Source organism: Anolis carolinensis, chromosome X, assembly GCF_035594765.1.
Source record: "Anolis carolinensis isolate JA03-04 chromosome X, rAnoCar3.1.pri, whole genome shotgun sequence".
NCBI lineage: Eukaryota > Metazoa > Chordata > Lepidosauria > Squamata > Dactyloidae > Anolis > Anolis carolinensis.
In genome coordinates this window covers 8,207,354-8,234,113 of record NC_085847.1, presented here as the reverse complement: position 1 = coordinate 8,234,113, position 26,760 = coordinate 8,207,354, and the positions used below count along the sequence as shown (strand labels likewise).

Here is a 26,760-nt window from a genome sequence, read left to right as displayed (position 1 = left end):
ACAACAGACATTCAATACCACCACTACCTCAATAATTTCTCACCAACACCACCAGACAACGCCACAGCAACGTGTGGCCGGGCACAGCTAGTATATATATATATATATTGGTGGTAGTTAAGGTAAAGGGTCCCCTGGGCTGAGTGGGTTGCTAAGAGACCAAGTGAGCAGTGCTTAGCCTTCTAACTGGCAGCAATTGGATAAAAAGAATTATTCCTCTCCCTCTAATTAGGACTTTATTTTTCTTTTCTTTTTGTTGTATCAACCTAGAGGCATGGATGAGGGGTTGTGCTGTCAATTTTCGAGGTTGTGGGGTGTTTACTTTTGTTGTTTTGTCCGCTGCCGTGATACCATCACCCTTTTATATAGATAGATTACCATAGCACAATATTAGTCAATGAAAGAACAATACAATATTTAAAAATAAAAACAGTTTTAACCAACATACCGTACATCTTTCAGGATTTCAATGGGAAGTGTGGGCCTGCTTCTGGTCAATGACATAATCAAGTTAATATGGTTTGATTATTGCTTTCATTGGTTTTCTTGTCTTGTTTTTATTGTTCTGTTCGGGCTTGGCCCCATGTAAGCCGCCCCGAGTCCCTTTGGGGAGATGGGGCGGGGTATAAGAATAAAATTATTATTATTATTATTATTGTTGTTGTGTCCCTTCAAGCCATTTCAGACTTTGGGTGAGCCTAAGTCTAAAACTGAGGGCGGGGCCCTCGTAATTGACCTTGGAAGGCCTTAGTTTGGGGTGCCCTGCTCTACTGTAATAAGCCAAGCTCAATCATTTTTTTTTTTTCGTGTCAGGAGCAACCGGAGTTGCTTCTGGAGTGAGAGAATTGGCCGTCTGCAAGGACGTTGCCCAGGGGACTCTGCCCGGATGTTTTGATGTTTTTACCATCCTTGTGGGAGGCTTCTCTCATGTCCCCGCATGGAGCTGGAGCTGATAGAGGGAGCTCATCCACTCTCCCCAGGTGGGATTCGAACCTGGCAGCTTTCAGGTCAGCAACCCAACCTTCAAGTCACTTAGTCCACTACGCCATCTGGGGGCTCCAGCTCAATCAATCAAGCTGAATGAAAACGAGGCGCCTGTGTGGCTGGCTAAGCCCCGCCCCCGAGCGGCACAGCGCCCCCACCGGCGGGGGAAGGGAATGGGAAGGCGCGCGCCTCAGGAGGAGGGTTAAAAAAAAAAAAGCAAAAAGCGAGGCAACGGCCAGCGGCGGAGTTGGGCTTTGGGCCGGGCCGCTTGTACCACGTGGCGAGGGCTGGGCCAATGAGGGGGCGCGGCGCTCCTGTGGCGCGGCCGCCATGGCTGTCAGTGCGTGAGGGAGGGGAAGAGGCGGCCGGGTGACGAAGGAGGCGGAGGGAAGGAAGCGAAGAAAAGAACCGAACGCGGCGGCGGCGGCGGCGCTGCTGCTGCGGCTTGAGGGAGGCGGTTGCCGTGGCCACGGAAGCAGCGCCAGCTTAGGCCTGGAGCCGCGCTCGCCTCGGGCCCGCTCCGACATGCCCCGCTCTGCCGGCCGAGGAGGAGGAGGAGGAGGACCATGAGCGGGCTGGCGAACGGGGCGAGCCTGGAGGACTGTCACGCCAACCTCTTCTCGCTGGTGAGCCCGGGGAACCGAGGGAGACGGGGAGGCAACGGGGCCCGCCCTGCCCAGGCTGCCCTCGCCAACTGCCTTCCCAACTTTTCCCCACTCGCCGCCCCTTCCCTTCCCTTCCCTTCCCATCCCTTCCGCGCCTCTCTCTGGCCCCTTCCACACCGCTGGATCACATCCACCTTGAATCGCATTAGTGTGGACTCAGGCAGGCCGGCCAGTGCAAAGCAGGTCTTGTGCATCCTCCGCCTTGAGATTCTGACTGATCTCTAGATTTATTATTTATTTATTTGCTACATTGATATCCCGCCCTTCTCAGAGTGAGTGGCTTACAGATTAAATTTACATACAATATTATATTATTTGCATAGCAATCCATTACTATATTGTACTATATCAATATATTGTAATATTATTAGTAATATTACCATGTAAAATATAATACATAATGATATGGCTGTGTGGAGAGGAACCAGGGATCCCAAACCAGGCTGGGTTCTCCCACACAGCCATATAACCCAGAAGATCAAGGCAGAAAACCCCACAGGATCTGCTTTGAATTAGAAGAGATGGCTGTAGAATCATAGATGGCTGGATTACTGTATAGTGATATAGTACAATATAGTAATTTAATGCTTATATTGTGCAATTCTAATAATATATTGTTTTTTTTTCATTTGATTTCTAAGCCGCTCTGAGTCCCCTTTGGGGTGAGAAGAGCGGGATATCAATGTAGTCAATAAATAAATAAATAAATAAATGGCAGTTTGGACTCAGGTAACCCAGTTCAAAGCAGATCTTGTGGGGACCCTTCTACACAGCCCTATATATATATATATATATATATATATATATATATATATATAACCCACAATATCAAGGCAGAAAATCCCACAAGATTTGCTTTGAATTAGAAGAGATGGCTGTATAATCATAGATGGCTGGATTACTGTATAATGATCTAGTACAATATAGTAATTTAATGCTTATATTGTGCAATTCTAATAATATATTGTTTTTTTATTTGATTTCTAAGCCTCTCTGAGTCCCCTTTGGGGTGAGAAGAGCGGGATATAAATGTAGTAAGTAAATAAATAAATGGCAGTGTGGACTCAGGTAACCCAGTTCAAAGCAGATCTTGTGGGGACCCTTCTACACAGCCCTATATATATATATATATATAACCCACAATATCAAGGCAGAAAATCCCACAAGATTTGCTTTGAACTGGGTTATCTGAGTCCACACTCATAATGTGAGGTTTTCTCCCTTGATGTTCTGGGATATAGGTCTCGGAGGCTCCTTCTGGACACCCAATACAATCCCACATTATCTGCCTTGAACTAGAATATATTTATTATTATTTATTTATTTACTACATTTATATCCCACTCTTCTCACCCCAAAGGGGACTCAGAGCGGCTTACAAATCAAATGAACATACAATAGATTATTAGAATTGCACAATATAAGCATTAAATTACTATATTGTACTATATCATTATATAGTAATATTATTAGTAATATTACATTTAATATAGAATATATAATTAATATTATTATGTTGTATTATTAGTAGTATAATATTGTATTGCATTATAATATTATAATCAATATTATATGTATATACAATATATTATATATTTAAGTTATTATAAATGTATATATATATGGCAATGTGGACTCAGATAACCCAGTTCAAAGCAGATCTTGTGGGATTTTCTGCCTTGATCTTCTGGGGCCCCTTCCACACATCTGAATAAAATCCCACATTTTCTGCTTTGAACTGGAATATATAGCAGTGTGGACTCCAGATAACCCAGTTCAAAGCAGATCTTGTGGGATTTTTTCCCCTTGATATTTTGGGTTATATGGCTGTGTGCAAGGTCCCAGAGGCCCCTTCCAGACAGCTGGATAAAATCCCACATTATCTGCTTTGAACTGAAATATATGGCAGTGTGGACTCATGGCCCTTCCACACAGCCCTATATTCCAGAATATCAAGGCAGATAATCCACAAGATCTGCTTTGAACTGGGTTATCTGAGTCCATACTGCCATGTATTTCAGTTCAAAGCAGATAATGTGGGATTTTCTGCCTTGATACTCTGGGTTCTATGGCTGTGTGCAAGGGCTCTGGAGACAGGTTGGCCCCCTCCTCTTTTTGTGTGTGTGAAGCATCTTCTGCAGAGTCCACTATACACCCAGTACTTATCAATCTGTTAAGAAGTCTTTTCTTGCTGCTGCCCTTTGTATCGCTTCCTCTACATTGAGCTCAGGGACCCCCCCCCCCCCAAATACTTAGGGTCGGGACAGTTGAAGAAGCAGCAGCGTGGAGAGACTCCTGTAATCCAGTTAGATGCAGTTCTCTCTGTATTCCGAAACTGCCTCCTAGAGCACTGTATGTTTCTGAATGCCATATCTAGTGTGATTCTGAATGCTTTTTATCTCAAGCAAGAATGCTTTTGTTTTTGTAGACATTCTTATTGGTATATTTCTGTATGGTGTCCTGCAAAATAGAGGCTTTTCTATCCTTTTTTTTAAAAAAAAGTAGTAGATGACATTTTACCAATTTATTTCTAGTTTTTGTATTTTTGCACAATCAGCAATATTTCCCTCTCAGATGGAATTGTGTGAGAGCCCTGTTGTTGATACAGTACTTGCTTCCTTACTAATTTTCCCATGTCTCTTTATAATTTCTGGGTTGCAGATGTGGCTACTGGTAGCGTGGTTAGGCCATGCTTTTAGTTTGAAAAGCAACTGTAGTCACACTTAGGGCCCTTCCACACAGCCATAGAACCCAGAATATCAAGGCAGATAATCCACAAGATCTGCTTTGAACTGGGTTATCGGAGTCCATACTGCCAGTTCAATTGGGATTTATGGAGCCTTCCTCACAGTCACATAACTCAGAATATCAAGGCAGAAAACCCCACAAAGCAGATAATGTGGGATTTTATTCAGCTGTGTGGAAGGGGCCCCAGCCTTTCTCCAGCTCAGGGCCCCTCCTTTCCGGGCTTTGGGGGCCCTTCCACATAGCCATACAACCCCATCTCACAATATCTGCTTTGAACTGGAATCTATGGCAGTGTGGACTCAGATAATTCAGTTCAAAGCAGATGTTGTGGGATTTTTTGCCTTGATCTTCTGGATTATATGGCTGTGTGGAAGGGCCCTGGGAAGGAGTGCCAACCCACCTCCTTTCTCCCACGTTGGAGCTCGGTGTACAGGAGAGAACATCCCTCTGGAGCCTTTACTTACTTTCTATCTGATGTGCAATTGTGTGTGTGTGTAACCACATATACACCCAGAGTAAACATATCTCTTGAGCCCCTCACTCACTCCATCCTTCCCCCCTTTCACATGTGCATATGTATTGTCCACAGGTACATTTCTATGGAGTCCTTCCTTCCTTCCTTCCTTCCTTCCTTCCTTCATGTGCATATGTATATTTACAGGTATGCACAGAAAGAACCCTTTTCTTGAGCCCTTAGCTTCTTTCTGCCTTGTTTTCTCTCTTTCACTTGTTTGTGTATACATATTCACATGTTCATTCAGAGTGAACATCTCTCTTGAATCCCCCTTCCTTCCTTTCACATGTATGTGTGTGTGTAGATAGATAGACAGAGAACATCTCTCTTGAGCCCCTGACTCTTTCTTCTTTTCTTTTCTGCCTGCCTGCCTCCTTTCCAGAGTTGTGGCAACATGATCAGGATTTGCACATGGGGCACCCCTTTTATTTGCTCTTGCTGTTAGTACAAGTGGGTTCTCAGCAGGCTGGAAATCCAAGCGATGAGTGTGGGACACAATAGTCCTCAGGGCTGGCAATGGACAACTTTCCTTCTGTGCTTGGTTTGAATGGCGCTGCCAGGGTCAGCTATGCCTAGGGATCTTTTCAAAGAAGGTCAGCCCAATGTGAGGCAGGCCAACAATGCTTCTCTGACCAGGCTTTCACTGTTCTCCTTCTCTAGCAGGCAGGGGGAAAAGAGGGCTGGGGTTGCATCTTTTTGCCTCCTGGGCCTCCTGTGGAGCGGGTTTATTTAGGACATTGTTTTGTCCACATTGGCTATGATAACTAATAGCACAGATCATCCTAAGTAGAGCCTAGTGTCAGACTAAACGGAGCATCCAGAGCAATGGATTCTTTGTGGGGTGGGTTTGGGAAGGAGGGGCCGAACTGCTGTGGGGTCAATGTGGAAAGGCATTGCTATCTGGTGGGTCCCATGAAGAACCCTACATCTGCTTCCCCTTTTAACACAAAAAAGCAGGATGGGGGAGAATTAGTACAAAAGGATAGTGAGGGTCCCATGTTGCATTTGGGATTTGAGGGAGTCCTGAAACTGAAGGTAGAAAGCTGCTCTCCATACCTAGAGTATGTGTCTGAATTTGAAAAGCAACTGTAGTCACACTTAGGGCCCTTCTACACAGCCATAGAACCCAGAATATCAAGGCAGAAAATCCCACAGTATCTGTTTTGAACTGGGTTATTTGAGTCCACACTGCCATATATTCCAGTTCAAAGCAGATAATGTGGGATTTTAGTCAGCTGTGTGGAAGGGGCCTCAGATTAATAGAAGTCGAATGAATTTGTCCAGGAACTGAAGGGTCACGGGTTAATTTCAGACTGCTTGATGTATGCTCTTACGCATGGGTGCATTTGCTATGAAATCTGACTTACTAGCTTTTTGTCCATGTCCATGACTTAATATTTGTTTGAAATACATTCTTCCTCCCATTTACAGAGTTTCAAGTTACACTGAAATAGAATTTCTGCGTAAACATAGTTCTGTAATGACTCACAGTCACAGAGATGTGCCATTAATGTAGTTGTTACAATATTCATTATTGGGAATGGACTTATTCTTTAACTAACAAAATATGCTATATACACTGTTCTAGCATATCTTTACTCTGAAGCAAATGTCTCTAAATTCACTGAAGCCTTCTCCACAATAAGGATTGATAGCGTCACACTTTTGTTTTACACAAGTCTTACTCATTTTTATGAATCAATCTGTGTTTCTTAACCTTGGTTAAAATATTATTTATTGCTTTGATATTGAGCATATGGAAAAAACTTGTTAATTTGCAATGCTTTCATTGTCTCTATACAATGAAGCATATGGTTTCTGCCATGATGAGGAAAATGCAACAATGAACTCTTGACTTGAGCAGAAAGCATCAAAACTCATGTTTCTTTTTAACTTTGAATACATTGTATTAGTGTGCAAGTATGTGAATATTTTCATAACCAGGAATACATTGTTTCTAATTATCTGTTTTAGCAAATAACATTGTTTCTGTTAATTTGAGATGTTTATTTAAACATAGTGCTTATAAATGTTAAGTTGCTTTTTTTAAATCTGTACATTAAACTTTACCCACTCATGAAGGAAATTTTGTTAAGGTTAAAGCTGTTCTAGATTGTGTAATAGCATACAGCCATTGTTAGAATGATTTCTAAATACCACAGGTGTGTAACAGAAAGTGCATTCCAATAGATGATACTCCATTGTTTGTATTTGAATTTTACTCTCATTAAAATGTGGCAAGAACAGATGTCACTAACCTCAGCAAATGTGTAATTTAGCTAGTATTAGTTCACTGTTAACAGAACAATGGAATTCTGGTATTTTGCTGAATTTTCAAAAGCTAATAATAGAAACAAAGATGGCTCTGGGAAGAGAAAGAAGAATGACAAAGTGCTGAGAATATTTGTATAAGACCCTTTCCTTGTTTTTATAAATATAGGCCAGAGTTGCTTCAAAGGTTGATTATAATCACAAAATAAATGTGATTGACATGGAATGATTTTATATTCCATTCATATAGTTTAGAGGTGATAATTTTCCTGGACAGCAACTCTTACCATACCTCACCATTGACTGCTGGGAATTGTAGTTTAACAGAATCCAGAGAGTTGCATGATGCCCATCTGTTGTAGCAGAATGATATGCTGTGTAAAGCATATATTGTGTACTAAGACCTATATAGCACCATCTGCTTTTACTTACTTAGAGCTTTTCTTGCCCAGTAATATTTCCAGTTTCTGGTTGCAGTCCAGATTATATGCAATTTATTGTCTTATAGACCAATGGAATTTAACAATACGAACATTGCATTTTTGACATTTGTGTCTCCTTTGTTTGGTAGGAAACATGTTTATGTAATAACTGAGGGTTTTTTTTGGTACCTTGACTCTCATCTTGGCAACTATTCAGTGATTTCGGTTAAAAGTACTTTGGAAAATTAAAACCATATGATTTTGTGTTGTAATGGTGCTGTAGACTTGCTTCACATAACTAGATATACCTCTGTTTTGTTGTGTTGAACCCTCAAATGCTACCTCTAGAATTTCACTAACCGGTACTTCCTGAAAACAGACCTTTGATCATTTCTCTCTTAAACTGTGGTGCCCAGAATTGGACACAGTATTTCAGGTCTGACCAAAGTAAAAGAGAGGAGTAACATGACTTCCCTCGATCTAGACACTATACTTCTTTTGATGCAGACCAAAATCCCATTGGCTTTAGCTACTGCTTTGCACTGTTGGCTCATGTTCAATTTGTTGTCCACTACAAGATCTCTTTCTCATATATACAGATGTCACCCATCCTGTATCTGTGCATTTTGTTTTTCTGCCTAAGTGAAGTATCCTACCTTTCTCCCAATCCTGTATTAGCTAACCCTCCCAATTTGATGTCATCTGCAAACTTGATAGGCATGCCCTCTAAACCTTTATCCAAATAATTAACAAAGACGTTGAAGAGTCCTGAAAGGCCCAGGACAGAACCCTCTCTATAGCACGCCACTAATCACTTCTTTCCAGGATGAAGGGGAACCATTGGGGAGAAGCACCCTTTGGGTTCGGTCGCTTAACCAATTACAGATCCACCTAATAATAGCATTGCCTAGCCCACATTTGACTAGTTTGTTTGCAAGACGGTCATGGGGATCTTGTTGAAGGCCTTACTTGAAACCAAGATATGCTACATCCACAGCATTCCAATGAGGCTTGCAGCAGGGTTTTCCTTTGTAGGACAGGAGATAGCAGAGATCCTGGACAAGGAGAGCAGGCTGAATTTCCAGAGAAGCCCATCTGGGGAGATGTGGAATGGTTCTTAGAGAAGTTATATATCAATTAGATTGTGACTTTTCACTATTATATCAGAAGTATTGTCCATTAGGTTTTGTCCTTGGTGTTAAGTTTCATGGGAACATCCCTTAGTGAGTTCAGATAAAGATTTATGCTTCTTAGAAAATGCTCAGCTTGACCTCTGTGGGTACTAATGCTAACTGTTTTGTCTCATTGTTCCTTGGAAGGCAAGGCACCTTTAAAAACCTGAAGTGGGCACAGTGAATGCTTCTTCAATTTACTGCCAGCATCTCCCAGCTTGCCTTGTTTCCCTTTGCCTCCTGTCATTATTTAATTCTTTGGGGCATATTCTGAGCTAGGAAGGTTTAAGCACATGATACTATCAGTAAAAGCAAGTACTGTATCATGTTTCTAGTGTCAAAGTGGTTGGGCTTATGCGTTCTTGCTCTGTGCTGACCTCAGAAAACATACTGCACAGTAACATTTTGGTAAGCTGAGTGAACGAGAACACAGGAAATTTTCTAGGAAATGAATGACTTATGACAAGAATGGCATTTTCCTGATTTTTTAAAAGGAAGAATGCACTTCGGAAGAGTTGAGCTTCACTTGAGTGCTTGTGTTTATAACTTCAGGACTGGGACTGAAGTGCTGCAATTCAGAGATGATGTACATTGTGTTTCAGATAATCTGTGAATTGCAAATAGTGTATTAGTAAATAAATACTTAATTTTAGCAATTCTGGATAATAATATGGATTAAATACTGAATATGTGACGGAACAGTAGCACTTGGGATTGCTGTGGGTTTGCAGCTGTAAAATTTCACATGGGGATAGCTTTCCAGAAATTTTTATTCAATAAAGTATCCTAGAGGTGAATAAATGCTTTAATTTGTGTTCCACGTGCAGAAGAAGGTTTCTCTGTGATGGTTTGGTGTATCATGGTATATAAAAGCCACTCATATAGTCACTGGGCCAGAGAAGTGTATCCTGCATCCAGATGTTTTGTACTTACGCCTGCTGTGTGGATAGATAGATAGATATTACAGTGGACTGCTTGGGTATATGGTGAGAACTGTTGCTTTCTTGCTTTTTCAGTCTTTATATATCTAAACAAATAGAAATGGAAATCCTAAATACATTTGCTAGCATGTATTCTCCTGAGTAACAGTGTATAATATTGTATTGTATAGTGTTCAGATCTTGAAATAGCCATTGGCAGGCATACTGTTTATTGTGGTTCAAATAAGAAAACATGTTAATTTTATTTCAGTTGTTTCTTTCATTAGCATAGCAGTGATGCCACTCTTTAGCAGTTTGCCTTTGATGGTACTGTTTTCCTTAAGAGATTGTTGTACACATTCTCATTGTTAAGAGAGGGTAATAAACTTGTATCTTATTTGCTCGTGTGCTCATCTGTTAGATGTCTTGGCATCGTTGTATTCCCTGTGGATGCAGCAGATATTGAATTGTCTCTGTTTCCTTTTTGTCATTGTTTCAACTGCAACACTTCCTAGTTGTCTTTCTCTTCTTTCCTCTCTGTTTTTCCACAGTCGTTTTGAGTCTTTTTTAGACATGTGTGCTGGCTACAGTATATATGGTAAAACAGCCTCAGATTCTTTCTATGAGATTTAATAAGTATTCATTAACTCATTTGCATGTTGATTTTTCCCCCTGAATGTTTTATAGATCTGCAAAGATATGCTGCAAAACTGTGTCATTTTTTCTTCAAAATCCAGTTTTGAGGATTGGCGTGCAATCATATCATGCTTCCTGGATATTCTGGCCATTGTAGCAAGTAATGTTTGACTTCAAGGGTTAATGATAGTATTCTATACAAATGATGCTTTACAGGTCATTTCCCCAATGTATAGCCTCAAAATGAACAATCGGGCACAATGTAGCAGCCAGTGGCCCTTGTGTGGTTTCTGCAGCAGTAAAACCTGTTGTTCTTGTTTTTAAAAAAATTATGCATGGGAATCTATGGGTCTTATGTACTCAGTGGAGCACCTAACCTTTGTTACATTGCTCTGTTTGTCATCTCCATGACAGGTAGATGCTAGTCATTATTTTGTATTTCTTTGTATCTGGAGTGTTTCCTGCCTGAAAGGGGATGGCAAACATTTCCTTTTTCAGCATTTGATGAGGAAATGACTGCAGGTTCTTCAGAACGGTGGCATATCCTAACTGTTGTGAAATAATGAGACATTTTGCATCTAATAATTTTCAAGGGAGTGGAGGTGTAGGAATTCTCAGGAGATGAAGCACGGAGCCACTTGCTGCTCTTATCCATGGAAAGGTGGGAGCAGAAGTAGGCGGAAACAACTATAAAGTACTCTGACGAGAGCAGAGCTAATTGTGTATAACTTCTGCTCATTTCATGTAGAATTAGGAAACATATATATCATTCAGAATGGTGGTACTCTTTTTGTCATCTGAAATTGATGTCCTATGTATGTGTTTGTATGAGACAGAGAGGACTGTGGTCTCAGGTCTTCGTTGTAATGGATGTGATCTGTCAATTAAAAATGTCCGGTAGAAATCGTTTGGACAAAACTGTATAATGAAAAGCTGGGTGCGATTGTGAAGAACTTGTTCTCTAGACCTTGAGATGCAGGTGTAATGGAAAAAACAACAGCTACTACAGTACTTTATGTACAGCTTGAGGGAAGCTAATATCTCAGTAAAATGATCCATTTATTGTGTTTTGGAAATATAATTGGGATAGATACACGGATTTGGAAAGACATGTGGCAGTTGGAAATGGTTTGTTATGATGAATGATTCAGTTTTATTGGATTTTCAGTTGAATATAAAATAAATCAGTTTAGTTAGGCCTGGCAATTGAGGAAGTGTAAATAGTACTCTTTGCTTTCAGTTATGGAAATGAATGTCTGTACTTGTATTTGTTTCCAGATAGAAAGAAGGAATTATGGACAATCCATAACATTTTTAGAATTGTATGTGTTCTCTATAAAGTAGCTGAGCTTTAAATCCGCTTTCTGAATGAGAGATGTGGGGGCTTGTCCGGCCTAGTTTTTCATACAGTGCTAACTGAGCTACCTTTCAAGCTGCTATTAAAGGTAGAATCCTACTAAGGTGTTATATTGGATAAAATAGTACAAAACACTTTCATTAGAACAGCAAGGCAATTAAAACAGTAGGAATTGCCAGTAGACCTAGTAGCCCCCAAAGCCAAGGAAAGACATCTCTGCCTTGCTGTGACAATTTCCAAGCTTTACTAGAACTAGTACACAGACTATATTTACACGGCAGCCTTTCGTATGCCAACTGCAAAGGTTCACATTGCAGGTATACCACAGACATTATGGATTTAGGTAGAACATGTAAGGAGGGAGGACTTTGCCCTCTTCCACTGTCACTTCCATCGTCCCGTACTTCTAGGGCAGGAGTGGACAACTATGAAGGGCAGGCATTCACATTCTCTCTCTCTGACTTAAATGCTAAAAGGAGGTGATGTAGCTGAATTAACTTGAAATGGAAAATCATGTTCTTACCATCTGGAGATCCTTGTCACGGGTGGATCTGTCCATGATTGGGAAAGCTTGCACAAATCCTTTTCAGCTAGTGCAGAGCCAACCTATTAAAATACAAATGGAAAGTCTTTGGTGACTTATTTAAATCCGGGTCAGAGATTCAACTGACAAAGCCAGGAACCCACAGATGTCTTTGGTAGATGTGCACTTTAAAAAAGATAGCAGTTTCATTTAATTCAATGAATTAATAAATAATGCGGACTTCATCTATGCTAAAGTGTTCTCTTTAACTCTGTGATTGATTTCATGTCTTGATTTTTCTCTTTCTTTCTCCTGCTTTTTCTCTTCACTACAAGTACTGTATATCATGTAAGATTGTGATAAAAATAACACGCATTTCCTTTTTTTGACATGGGAGTCTACCAACTAGGTTCAGTATCCTTCATTCAAGATTTTCAATATACTTTATTCAAGACTTCTAAAACTTTTGCTTATGTACAGGATCATGTTGTAAAAGACTCACACCTGTAGAGCTGATTCTAATGATCTAAACAGTAATGTACTAGATAGGCTTCCTCAGCTTTATCTGTATCCTCTTGTTCTTATAAGGAACACATCTTCCAGTTGGGGGAGCCCGTTGCTGTGGTGTCCCTAGTAAATGCATTTGTGGAGTCTAGGGCAAAGCATTGCTTTGTATTGCAGGCAAACCACACATTTAACCCCACAGAGGCTGTATATGCCCACAACTACAGCAGAGAACATTCTACTCCCCCAAGTCCAACAATATCTTGAAAACCAACACTTTCACAGATGCTACTTCATTGCCTGCACTTCAGCTTGCAACCTCAAATATTCCTTAGCAGAAATATTAGACTGTAATTTTGTTTGCTTTTTTCATCAGTTCATGTTTAATTTGGAGAGACAATGTGGTGTAGTGGATTGAATGTTGGACTATGTCTCTGGAGACCTGGGTTCGAATCCCTACTTGGCCATGGAAACCCACTAGATGACCTTGCTTATATTTTGGTTCTGTGTGAAGAATAATTAAAATGCTTCCGGTAATTATGGAGGAAACGTAGAATGCCTGCTGCCCTGTAAAATAACCGCTTGGCTGTTGTTCCCTATGGATTCTCTACTTTGAATTTTCATGCTTTTCTCTGCATACCAACCAGTTCTTGCTAGAATTCCAAACCTGACAACCATTTTGAACTTAAGTACACTTACAAGCACTTACAGAGCACTGACAGATTATTTGTCATTATGCCAAACATGTTAAATACTTTGTCGCATAAACAGGCTCCTTGGTGCTAACAGGCACTTAAAACACTTTGTCGAGTACGCTGATAATTTGTGCGTGCTCCGGGGCTGTGCATCCCTTTCTAGAAGATGTTAGGTACATAGTTGCATCATAGGGGTTCAGCAGAGCTACCACATCTCTATTTTTCAGTCCCATTCCCTTCCTTAGTTCATCTTTTTATTTCTAAAAAAATACTGTCCATTTTCACACACTGTCCTGGATCCAGTGAATTTTGAATGCAACACGAAAGTGTTTTATTAACATCTTCTTAAATATAGCTACAGTTTGTCACAGTGTATTGAATAAAGAAGATAACACACGGTGGGCCATGAAATGATCTGGAAAAGTGCTTGTGCAAGTAGAAGGACCTATTTGGGCTTTTGATGCAACATTTTTCTAGGTTGGAAACAGCCCTTAAATGAGGGAAATAAGGAGCCCGTTCTCTTCCGAGACATTGTGTCCAAGTGCATTGTTCTATGAAATTCTGTGTACTCTTGAGTGAATTCTACATTTGGGTAGATGATCTTCGGGGTGGAGACTGAAGGCACAATCTTCATAGTAGTGATTCTCTTCCCACCTGGACCTCCATTGTGAGGTCATTGTCCTTGCAGGTGTCTGATCCCTTGCAGAGGGATGCTCGGCTGCGGGAGTCTTTTGGCTCCCATCCAGCCAAGAAACAGTATGATGACTTTCTTCAATTATTCCAGTTTCATGCTTTCAGTGTTGAGAACAGAATTCTTGCAGCTGAACGAAGGACTATGTTTCTTAGGTGCAGAGTTTATACAATGTACACAAACCATTTGAAGTTCATTTGGTTGGTGAAAGTTAAATGGGACTCGACTGCTTCGAGCAGCAGCTACTGGGAATGTAATGGGTTTCTTTCCAATCAGAAGGGATTTTCTCACTTTTTGTTCCTTGACAAGGGAATGTTTAGGATATTGTGCTTCTGCCCTTTGGCGTGCCACCTGTCTCTTGGAAAAATGCCAGTGTTATTGCTGAAAGATTACAGCTGGTTGGATTATATCTCTGTGTGCTGTTGTGATTATGTTGCAGCCTGCAGTTAAGCACTGAGCACCGTTTGGTCATGTTGCAATTACGAAGGCTGGTCCTTCCCAAGTACAGTGTTAGGCACAAATAGAAATGTTAATGACACTGCATTGTACCTGAGAGTTGCCTTGTCTGTATGGTCTAGATTGGGGATTTTATATACTTTATTCTAAAAATAAAAATGTGTCTTCCACGACCCAGCCTTTGTTTTCTTTAAATTGGTCACTAGTAAGTTACTAATTCTGTGGTTTTTGAAATTGATTTGATAAGCTTTAAGATAGGTCCCCCCTCCATCTTAAATTGTATATGGATTTCTGATTTAAAGTGACCCCATCATGGGGTTTTCTTAGCAGAGTTTGTTCAGAGAGGGTTGGCTTTTGCCTTCCTGTATATCTAAGAGAGTATAACTTGCCCAAGGTTTCCAAAGTTACAGTCCAATCCTCAAACCACTGTACCATGCTGCCTAGATCAATAAACATTTTGGTTGCTTCCTCTCCTTTTTCCCATCAGAGATGTGACCTAAATAAAGCCAGTTTCGATTTATAATACATTCAGTATATATTTGCATTCAAGACACTGGATGTTGTTGTCCTTGAACAATTTTGAGGTCCCTGAGCATGGCACAATGGTATAATCTCATTTTAGTCACAACTCACAGATGCTGAGGAACCCGAAGGAGTTTCATGTACTTACCCCCTCTTATCTGCATTTAAGATTAAAGTCTCCGTCTTCATCAGGTGAGGCGTGTTGGCTGGCCCTCAATTTAGCACATAGCCAGCATATTAGCTTGCTTCGTTTTCAGTGTGTAGAAAGAACCAGATGGAGGTTCAGATATTGTGCTTCCAAATTAACATGTTAGTATTTTGCATGAAAAGTATGACACATACAAGGTAACTCACAACAACTAACATATGATAAGGTGGCACACTACTGTGTATCCTAAAGTGACACACTACATTAAAAGATTTAAAGGATATTGATGCTCAGATTATTATCATAGTAGTTAGAAACCTGTGTAGTTTTGCCAAGAGAAGATTTGGATTCCAGTTCAGGTATATATCCCAATTAACAAAACCTTCTGATTAAGAAGCTCCTTTCTACAGAATCTTTTCTGGTGCAAGAGCCTGTCTCTTTTCTTTCCATGCTATTTCTGCCTGTGTTACCAAATATTCTTCCAGAGACTTAATGCCCAGGAACACATTGACTTTGTTAACTGGGATATATCTTCCTTGCCTACCTGTTTTAAAAACAAGTGGATTTAATGCTGTATTTTTATTTTGCTTGTTTCCTGCAGGCAGAACTCACAGGCATCAAGTGGCGCAGGTATAACTTTGAAGGCCATGGAGATTGTGGCCCGATTATCTCGGCACCGGCTCAAGATGATCCAATTCTTCTGAGTTTCATCCGCTGTCTGCAGGCCAATCTGCTGTGTGTCTGGCGCCGGGATGTCAAACCAAATTGTAAGGAGTTATGGATATTCTGGTGGGGAGACGAACCAAATTTAGTGGATGTGATACATCGTGAACTGCACAGTGAGTATTTTTCTTTTCCCTCGGTCTCTCTTTTCCATTTCAATTTACAGCGATTCTACAGTGAAAGCTTATTTTGCTAGTGCTTTTGAATATCGATTCAAACATGCTTACTGAACTAAAACAGAGAGAGAAAGTGTCTAAAAGCCTCGTGACCATAACATTTTTTAATATAGGAACTTAATTGTCTGTGATTTTGAAGATATGGAGAAGCTTTTCTTGCATTCTATGATAAACTTAATTAAATGACCATGCAATTGCCCTTTAGCGTGTTTCTTTGCTGCTTTCTGCTTTGTCCCTCTCTTCTTCTTTCACACTGCATAGAAAGTTTAATCAGATTCCTGAGACTACGGGTACGTTACAAAATTTATATCACATAGCTTTGGATGAACTCGGCATAGTCCTGTCATTCGCAGCCAGCGTTCCTAGACCAGTTGGAATTTGCTGGGCTGGATGTTCTGCTTGGAGTTGTGAGGGCCCTTCTGCTTGGTGCATTCTGGACTGGTGGATAGTAGGACACCTGCTGTGGCTCTCTTGCGGTTTTTAGCTGACAACTTGTGCTGCTGGCCTTGGGCCTGTTTTGCATGGAGGCCTCTGTACTCTGCCTTCCTCACCTTATAATCATGTGGCTGAGCTGAGCCTAGCGTTTTAATATTCATTTGCTCTGATAGATTCCGTAACCCTGAGTTGAACTTGTAGGTTAATGAGGGCATAGCTGGGGAATATTATTTTTATCTTGCTCTTTGCATATAGACAAAGGCTCACAGTGGCTTTTACATTGTTAATTTGTCAGTTCCCTGCACTTGGGGTTAGCATTTAAAGAAGACAGAACACACAAGGAAAGGGGACTGGCAGTATGGGAGGCGATTAGGTCCAACAGATACTGCCTTTTCTTCTCTCTACCCATGGCCAGGAGGGTGCCAGTTGGGATGGAGCCTTTGGGCCTAGGCATGATGAAGCTGTGCCTGTCACGTCCTCTGAGGCCAGGACAGTATCTGTTAGGATGGAATATTCATTTCCTTTTCAGTTTTGAAATTTGTTTTGCAAATATCTTTGTGATTATGAGTGTTGCAGCAAAGAGTGAGAATATCCCTGTGGATGAGGCAATGGGGCAGGTTTCTCTCTCTCAGTCTTTGAAAGGTGGTGGCTCCCTTTTGATCAAGAATTTTTTTCTTGGCTCTCATAGCACTTGTATCTTTTGCAGTTTTCTTTAATCCCTTTCTAGAAAGCTGCCCCCCCCCTTTTCAGTGCTTTCTTCAATGCTTTATTTTTTTCTTTATTTACTTAACTTCCTTTCCCTTCTCCAAATAGGGATATGGTTCACCTACAGGATACCCATATTCATATCTCTGTTCAGCTGCTTCATCCACTTTGCCTTAGGGACCATTTTCAGTTCAGTGTTCAGCAGCTCAGCTTAGCCACTGCCCCCAGGGTTTTTTTGTGAAGTGCATGGGGCGTATTGCTACACATCTGTCAACAGGGAATCTGTTTTCCTGCATGTAGACCACTAGTTACTCATTATGTTCATGAATCATCCTCTGTCGGCTCACGTTGCCTTTACACTTGAGCAGCTCAAAGGTTTGGGTATCTGTTCCAATGCATTAAAGTTTCCCTGCATAACAACTTGTCACCAAGCAGTCATAGATGCGTCTCTAGGTTCCGTGGCTGTTTACACTTTCCTGGTCTATGGGAGTTCCTGAACCTTCCTAGGTTTAATTCAAAGACAAAGCCATGTTCATCTCGATAAGTTTAAAAAACAATTTTAATGATTGTGTATAAGCAGATCTATCATTTGGAGCTTAGTAGGTATCTAATGCTTCCCGCCCTGACTTCCCATAAAATACTTGTCTTTTACTATGGTACAGGCATCATAGAGAAGACAGACAAAACTTTGAGTGGAGTCACACTGTATTGGTGCTTCGAGCTGTGGATGACTCTCTTAAGCTGGTCTGCTTTGGTGATCTGTTTAAAAATTGAATGGGAAGGTTGTTTTATAAGCGGGCACCCTCAGGGCCTAAGTGGTTTTCCCATCATAAATAATTTCATTTCCCATTTTATTTGTTACACCCCATGTATAGAACTTTCATATCTGATGTCCATCTTTATTTTGAACATTGCTTTGTTTACCATGCTTTATAATGCTATATGTGTTTAATTCTGGATTTAAAAAAACACACCACTGTATAATGCTGTTTGTTGCACTTATTTGCATGATTTTTCCCCCCAAGGATCATTGTTAGATTTTGTGACCTGGAATATTTTATGGAAGCAATTTTGAGAGTCTTTGTCATCTGGAAGGGTGGAATAGAAAGGAAAAAAACTCTTCTAAAACAAAGAGAAATAAAATAAGCACATTGTTGAACTTGTAACAAATACGGTGAGAACATTCAAATGTCTATTTTTTTCTGGTAAAATAAGCATTACAGAAGGTAGTTGGTTGCATTATAGTGGTCTGCGGTCATCAACGTGTAGTGTCGTGGTTGTTACCCTGGTCTGTAACATACCAGTGTTATGACTGGGTCTTTACAAAATGCATGTCTTCTCAAATCCCAGATTGTTTACTTGGCATGGAAGCTGAGAATTCACAGAGCAGGGATGATTTCTGTGTGTCTCTTGGCCTATTTTATGCAGGTAGCGATGTGTTCATGTATAATTAAAGAGACAGCTCCGAAGTGCTGCATCAAGCAATTCCACGGATGTTTAATTTTTAATGAGGCACCTGTTTGGAGTGGAGGCATGGGTGACATTCCCACTTACCCAGCTAAGCTTTAATAATATGTTTTCTCTTCATGAAATGTAGTTTATTTGTTTTTCAAGTGTAGTTTGCGGCTGAAATATGTTCAGTGATCATCTTATTGGGAAGGAATTGCATTTCTACCGTTTCCTTTGCTACTATAAAAAGGTGTCTGTGGCTTCTGTGTAATGCTTTAAGTAACCAAATTATCCAACTTGCTGTTTCTGGGGTTAACTGTAAGCTTGAAAAAACATATAACATCTGTGGCGGTGAATCTGTCGTTGCGTTTGTACTTCTGCACTTCAGATGCTTCTGAAAGAAACAATTACAGCACCTGTTGGTTGAGATTTATGTGTAAGATAACATGAACTTTGCTACTAAGCATGTCTCTTAGAAAAGAAAAATCTTCTCAAAATAAATGGGTAGTGGGAACATTTGTGGAAAGGGAAGAGAGAAGATCATTCTGAAGGCAGTTTCCCTGGGCCACATCTTGAAATGTAGCTGCTCAAGTAGAATTCATTGTGTGTTGCAGTGATATGGGATTATGGGAAGCATTAAATAACTAAACTCTTCCAGTATCCTAAATCATTTAGGATTTGATCGCATTTACTTGAACTACACAATTGTGGCATGTTAATTCCATGTAATATTTTACAGACATGCTGGGTGACAATACAAACACAGTAAAATACATTTGATTTGAATGTTTGTTAGTATCTTTGCTGTTGTTGTGTGTCTTCAAGTTGGGTCAGACATATGGCTATCCTATTATGGCATTTTCATGGGAAAATTTGTTCGGGGGGGGGAAGCCTTTGCCTTTCTCTGAGGCTGAGAGAGTGTGACTTGCCCAAGCTCATCCAATAGCTCTTCATAGCCAAGCAGGAAGTTGACCCCCTGAATCATTGGCCCCATCTACACTGCCATATAATCCACTTTCTGTATCCACATTTTCTGCTTTGAACTGTGACAGGACTCTAGTTGATAATAAATCAATAAACAGTATGTAGGTGGCAGCAATTTGTTTTATTTTATGCATTTGAACAGTCTTACCAAACCGGAAATAGTAACTGTCTCATTTTTATGTCGAGTTTGAACTCGAGTTTGAACTCTCTTTCACTTAGAAGGCCTGTGCCTTAATCCCAGAAATCTTAGAGCAGGCTGCATTTCAGTGATAAAGGATATGTACATAGCATATGCCAAAAGATACTCTCAGTTATTGCTTTACACCTCAAAGGGCTGGAAGTCTAGAGGCTGTTTAGCTCCGACTAATGTAGCTTTACTGTTGTCAGTACGCTAAAGTTTGAACGTATTAAACGCAAGACTTACCTTTTGCAGATCAATGATATCCTGCCTTCCTTGCAGTCCTTCAACATCTGCTTGATGTTTTTGATGCAGAATAAGCAGGATTACTCCATCCTGGCAAAAAGTCTTGGTGCAGCTTCCTGGTCATTTCCTGGATGTCTTATTTATTTTTCATCTATCACAAAGTTCCGGTAGTTTCCTAAACATGCATATTTAGCTTCCTTCCTCAGAAAAATGAAAACTGGGAATGTACAAAGGAATTTCAAAGAAATTTGGGGTTTATTGCCACATGTTAAGGTGCACTAACTTATAAAATATCCACCAGGGTGTTTTTAATGTCATTTTTAAAAAGTTTGTTGACTGTAGACAATATTTATCTTTGCGTGTGAAGCTAGTTTCTTTGTCCTGATTATGGTGCCCTCTTGCAGCTGCCCTCCAGGTTGATCGAGATGGATTAATTTTAATCAAAGCAATTTAAATCACAGAGAGAAAGTGCTGATTTGTACCACATTTCTGACCCTCCAATTAATATATTTCCTGATCAAGCATGCTTATAATTGGTTACTGTAACAATTAAACATTCATAAACAAAGGTGCCTACTTCCTTTGTAAAGTGCTTTTTATCTTAATAAAAGCTGTACCTTACTGTGGCTTTTGGATTTATACTGTCAGTGTATTTATCCACTTAAGTCTGAAACATAATCTGTTCTGACTGGGAGCTGTACATAGGTATAGAGTTTTTCCTTGTTCCATCTTTTAAACTGGAGTTGCTGGGGATTGAACCGGAGATCTTCAGGGTGCAAGGTTGAGAAGTCCTTGAGCTGTTGTCTTTGTCCAAAACCTATCTATCTCTTGTCCCATTTCCACTGTAGCAGTCCAACGCCTCTACTAGGGACAAAAGGAAGACTTTTTCTGCTAATACTTTGTAAGGCCTTTAAAAATGTACATATTTACAGCCTACTTTATAAATAGATGAGCACTGTTTAAGGGCAATGGCTACAGCATACTTTACATGTCTGTGTCCTGATGCAAGATTGAGGGAAGTGGAGGAGGCTCCGCTGTGCTTGTCAAATGACCAACGCTCTGCGAACGGGCCTGGTTCATAACACTATGATTTGGAATGTATCCTGGATCTCCATTCTCCAGCAGTTGCCAGCTGTTCTCTAAAGTTCTTATATGTTGCTTCCTTACTTATCACTGTTCTTTACTTCAAGTGAGAACCAATGTATAAGTGTTGTAGAAGGTCTTTGACTAAGTTTACCCCTTCTTTTAGGCTAAAATCATGTCTTTTTTATTTTGCATATTTACAATAACTACATACCACCCAGTAATAAAAATTCTGTGTGCAGTTTTCAAGGAACAGCTGTTGGTAATGGAGATGAGAGCTGAATTAGGGTTGCAATGCTGTAGAAATATGTCTCTGTGTGTGCAGTTCACCCCCCCCCCCCCCCCCCAGTGCTTTCCCTTAATATAAGTGCATGCCCTCATCCCAAGGTGCTATTAGCCATGAGTGGAAAATAGGGAAGTAGCTTTATTTAAGTTCGCTTGGCTGGTGAAATAACATTTTATTCATTGGATTTCAGTTTAACTGAAGATAAATCAAATACAGTCCTGTTGGGGTTTGGTGCGCCCTTTCTGATACCTAGCATTCATTGCTTTGGGGTATATTTGCCCTTCCCAAATCTAGTTCCCATTCACACAGGGTCCTCTTTGGAGCTACACTTAGATTTATTAGATTAGAGCTTTCCGAACATTTCATGTTGGTGACACACTTTTGAGACATGCATCATTTTGCGACACAGTCATTCGGTTTCACTAGTAATCCGAGGGTTAAACCAACCTTTTATAAGAGATACAAACACATACATAAATTTTAATAACAAAATTTATGGGAACACAACTTATCTCAAGAAAACCTTTCATTTATATTTTTAGGAAAAATGATTTTTTCCTTATTTCACATAGACTCAGATGTTTTTCATTATTGTTTTTAAATCTGTATATTGCATATTGCTAATTTATTTAAGTTTTAACTGCTTATGTTTTAGTCTCTTGTCTTGTTGTCTATTGGCATCGAATTCTGCTAGTTTTATAAGCCGCCCTGAGTCCCTTCAGGTGAGAAGGGCAGGATAGAAATGATGGAAATAAATAAAATAATAAATTATGTTCGTGTAGCACACCCACACATTGCAGCCAACACACGAATGTGTCATGACACACAGTTTGGAAAGCTCTGTATTAGATTTAGGTTTATTTAGATTTAGACTTGTTTGTTTTTGGAACCAAAGTAAGTCCTTTAGTCAGGTTTATTCATTTATTTAGAAGACACGTGAGAAATGGATAATAGTGTATCCTTTGCTTAGTAATTTTCTAAGTAATTTTCTAATTTCTAATTTTTGAAATTAGATAGTGACATTTCTAATTATGGACTCAGGTATCTAATTACAAACTTCAGAAGACAGCAGTAACAAACCCGTGTCCAATTTGGCAACAAATAGAGGAAATTATTTCAGTGTTTTAACTTAAAACTTCTTAGTTGACAATTGAACGGTATTGGGAGAATTATTAAATACATTTGGAATTGGAGTGTTAAGACTGAGCTAGGTCCAAATTTTGCAAGTAAATAAGATCAATAGGTGAGTTATTGAACTATATAATTATTCCATTCCTCTCTAGAAGACATTATATTGAGGTATAAATAGAACACTGTTTTTCCCCATTACTTGAAACATCAAACAGTCACTAGAAAATGTGATATTGGACTCAGTATCGAAGATTAAAAGCTGTAAACTACCTTTGTTGCCTGCTGCTTTCCTCTTGGTCTAGGAGAGATCTCATATGTTCTCATTGCAGCGGAGTCAGTCTCAGATTTGGGATATCCTCTATGATGCAGCTGAGTCAGCAAAGAAGCAGTCTCCCTCCCGAAGTTCATAGAATCAGAACACTTTCTTCTGATCCTGAGGAATTATTAAAAGCTCAATAAGAAAGCTGGAAAGCTGAAAAATAGCAAGTGGTGGGCTTTTTGTTCAGTGAAGTCTATATAATATTGTAATCATAACATCCAGGAAACATGACTAGTTTAGGTTACTGAATCTACCTGTAGGAAACTATGTGACCATGAATCAGCTACATAACAGCTGTAGTGGCTTGCTGTTGTGTGTGTTTGTAATACATGTGCAGTTGTTGATGCAGCAAACAACTTGAACAGCCAAAGTTGTGCATGGGGTTGTAAGGATGCAAAGCTGCTCAGCAAGTGACATAATAATGTTAACCGGGAAAATTATACAGTTCATGTATTACATAGATTAGTATTGTATCGCTTATGTGTGTTTGAGAGTTTGTCTCACATCTGCTCAAAGTGTGTACTGAAACAGTGACAGAAGATGGCTAGTCCCCCCTGTATACCCCATTATTTTGTAACATAAAATTAAATACATTAAAATATACATTTTTTGTTCACTCTAAGGTCCCACTCTTAACACATTATACTTGAAGTAATGAAACACAGCAGAGCTACTTTCTCTTTCCTCTTGTTACTTGTTTTTGTGTGTGTGTACCTGTGCATGTGTGCTGCATTTTGCCACATGATGGACCATGGACATGAAAATTTGATATCTCTCTTTAGACCCATAACAAAGATAAACTGTTAGAATTGGATGGGAAGGACACAACTACTTTCTTCTGTCTTTATTTATCTGTGATGGTTAATTATGAAACTGAATCAGTTACTGCCTTATTTATATTTTATTGTAGAAAACCGTCAAGGCTGTATGTACCAGTGTCAGTCAGAGAAGCATTTGTTGGAATCTCCTTTGCTTAGAGGTGTTACGAGACTCTAGTTCGATTGTAATTTGATTCAATTACTCATTCTTCTTCCAGAACTTGGGTTTTGATTAATGTCGCTTTATAATAGCTACTTCTAGCATAGTTTTAGATGGTGTTCTTGTAGTGTTTTACAAGCCAATAGTTGGATCCCTTATGATGTGTCAATTTACATACAGTCAAAGAAGGAGCAAACTCATCCCCACCATTTAAATTACATTCTCTCAGTTGCCTCCTAGGATCGGATTAACCTCCATTTTTAAGCCCCTCTTGTGCCAGAGCTAGAATAACAAATGTGATATGAACTGACATCTGGAAAAGCAATGCTGTAGAAATTTCACCTACATTTCAAAATTTGGTTCTTGTATGTAAATGGCTACTTTATTTATGTGTTCTTTCTTTTACGGAAATAATTGCCAAATAGACACACAAATGAAGTCAGTGAGACTCTCTTGTTTTCTTTGTTCAAACCCACAATGTGGGGAGAGTTAAAGAAACGCCTGATGTTACAGCCCACGTGTTTTCAGTAATGCCATGGATTAATATACATTTGTATGCGTGTGTGTGTACAAGAGATCTTGGAGTAAGAAAAATGTTATAAAATTACACTTTTAAATTATTGAGATGTTATCCTGAAGGGACATGATTGATTTCAAGAAACTGCAGGGCATTTTTACTTGATGTTTCATACTGCTGAAATTGATTTTCAACTAAATATGGGTAGCAAATGAAAAGAGACGATTCAGTATGGGTTTTCAAGGTTATCGGGACTCCTTTAAATGTTTAATCGACTCCCAGAAGGATGTTCTATTCCTGAAACACACACATTTTGTGTTGGTCTAGGTGCCAACCATTTCAGCCCCCCTCTGTCCTTTCCCAAAATGTCGTGTGCACCTTTGTGAGAATTCTGAAGGTGTTTTCAAATTTCATTTTCCATGCATTCAGATAGCACCAGCCTGGAATTTCCCTTTCACTGAGAAAAATGTAAAATTGAATTGAAATTGGCTAACCTTTTTTGTTTTGATCATGTTTTATTGTCAAGAACAAAATTATCTAGATTTTGGAAGAACTTTTGGTGCTATTTCTGTGATAAACATGTTACTGGATTTATAGATGTAAGAAATAAGATTGAGTAGCTATCGCTGACAGTTCTCAACCAAATTCACATTGACTGTTTTTTCAAAAGACGGTCCTGACACTTATGTGACCCATTTGGTTGTTGCGTCCAAAGAGTTCCCTGACGTCTCTGTATTCTAGGTCAGCGGCAGTGTGTAGGTGGCAAATCTGATTTGCTACGTGGCTTCTGGTTCAGTTGTGAACCATATGAGGAGACAAGGTCTGTTGAGAAGCTCATCTTCACTCCTGCTTTTTCAGTTGCCAAACAGATCCTTCTTTCCTCTCTCAGTGCCCCATAGGTGACTTCCCTGCTCCCATATACTTTTAAGCACGTTCTCTGACTTTCATGGAGTTGCTGTTGAATTTTTCTCCGTTTTGCTTTCCAGAAGCTCTGCAAATGGCCAAGATTAAGCATGTCCATAGAAATACATTGATTTGAACCAATCCACATGAATAATAGCGGCAGTAGTAGGTTGGAATAGCTTTTTGTGGCTTTCTAATATGCTTAACAGTTTGTGTAAAAGGGCCTTTAAATTGGAAGCAGTGGTGTTTCTCGGATTATTGCAAGCCCGAGAAACTCAAAAGGAGCCTGTGAATGGTTGAGAAATGTGACCCTTTTGTTGGCACTCTGTTCCTCTGCAGAGGCTTGCATTGTAAACAGAGCAGACACTCTTCTTGCTGTGTTCAAGAGGCATTTCATTGATTTCTGTCAAGAAGAAAAGCTTTTCTAAAGTACTTCTCTTCAAGCCCTGTAGATTATTAAGATCCGTTAGTAGCTCGTTGCTCTTTCTTTGGGAAAAACTGGCAAATCTGATACTTTACCAGTTCACTTGGCATCAGATTAAGTGGAACCGTTGGGCCAGTAACAGACACCAATTTTGATCTAGCATTTTCAAGTCTTCTGTGTACTGGCTGGAGTCACAAAAAGAATCTGAGCATTTTCATTTTCTTTTGCTGGCCTAATGTGAACTCTCGTGTGTGTGATGTTTTTTCTAAAGTTATGAATGCACACTGACAAAACCAATGATGTTGCAAGTCTAGGAATTGCTCTCAGTGGTGCAGTAACTTGTCATACTCCAAAACAGTAGACATTTCTGCCATTCACCCATCCTTTCTTTTTAATTTTTTATTGACACAGAAAAAGTTTCATTTACAGTGTTCCCTCATTTATCGCGGGGGTTATGTTCCAGGACCACCCGCGATAAGTGAAAATCTGTGAAGCAGGGACTCTATATTTATTCTATGTGTGGAGGAGAGCAAACCTACAATGCAGTCTGTACTTTATTTTAGCAGTTACAATATACAGTTCTCCCTTTCCCCCCTTCCAAAACCCTTTGCACACTTCAAAAAACTTGCAAAACAGCGAAAATACAGCAATAAATGGTATACATTAATATTTATTGAAAACCCGTGAAATAGCGAGGGTGCAAAAAGCGAACTGCGAAGTAGCGATGGAACACTGTATGTATAACTACACACACCAACTCTACACACTGTATAGTACAAGCAACCATGGTGTCTTCTAGTCACCATGGCTACAAGATTAATATGCATCAGGAGGAATGTTGTGGTCTGTACCATAAGATAAACGGGATGTCCAAATGCAATAAACATATATATGAAGAATAACGTCTTGCATTTGATTGAGAGATCAACTGCTACAGGATGCTATATAATATTTATTTATTTTTAAAACATTACCTTTGAATTTGAGTTTCCTTT

General features: G+C 39.7%; 1 protein-coding gene across 1 annotated transcript in view; it reads left to right on the top strand.

Annotated features, from left to right (window-relative positions):
- Window positions 1-1,351: 1,351 nt before the first annotated feature.
- Window positions 1,352-26,760, top strand: part of med13l (mediator complex subunit 13L) — a 103,185-nt gene continuing 77,776 nt past the window's right edge. Inside the window, exons 1-2 of the mRNA XM_062958339.1 lie at window positions 1,352-1,610; window positions 15,830-16,067. Of these exons, the coding sequence (XP_062814409.1) occupies window positions 1,551-1,610; window positions 15,830-16,067 (298 nt within the window). The 5' untranslated portion in view covers window positions 1,352-1,550. The remainder of the gene's footprint in view (window positions 1,611-15,829; window positions 16,068-26,760) is intronic.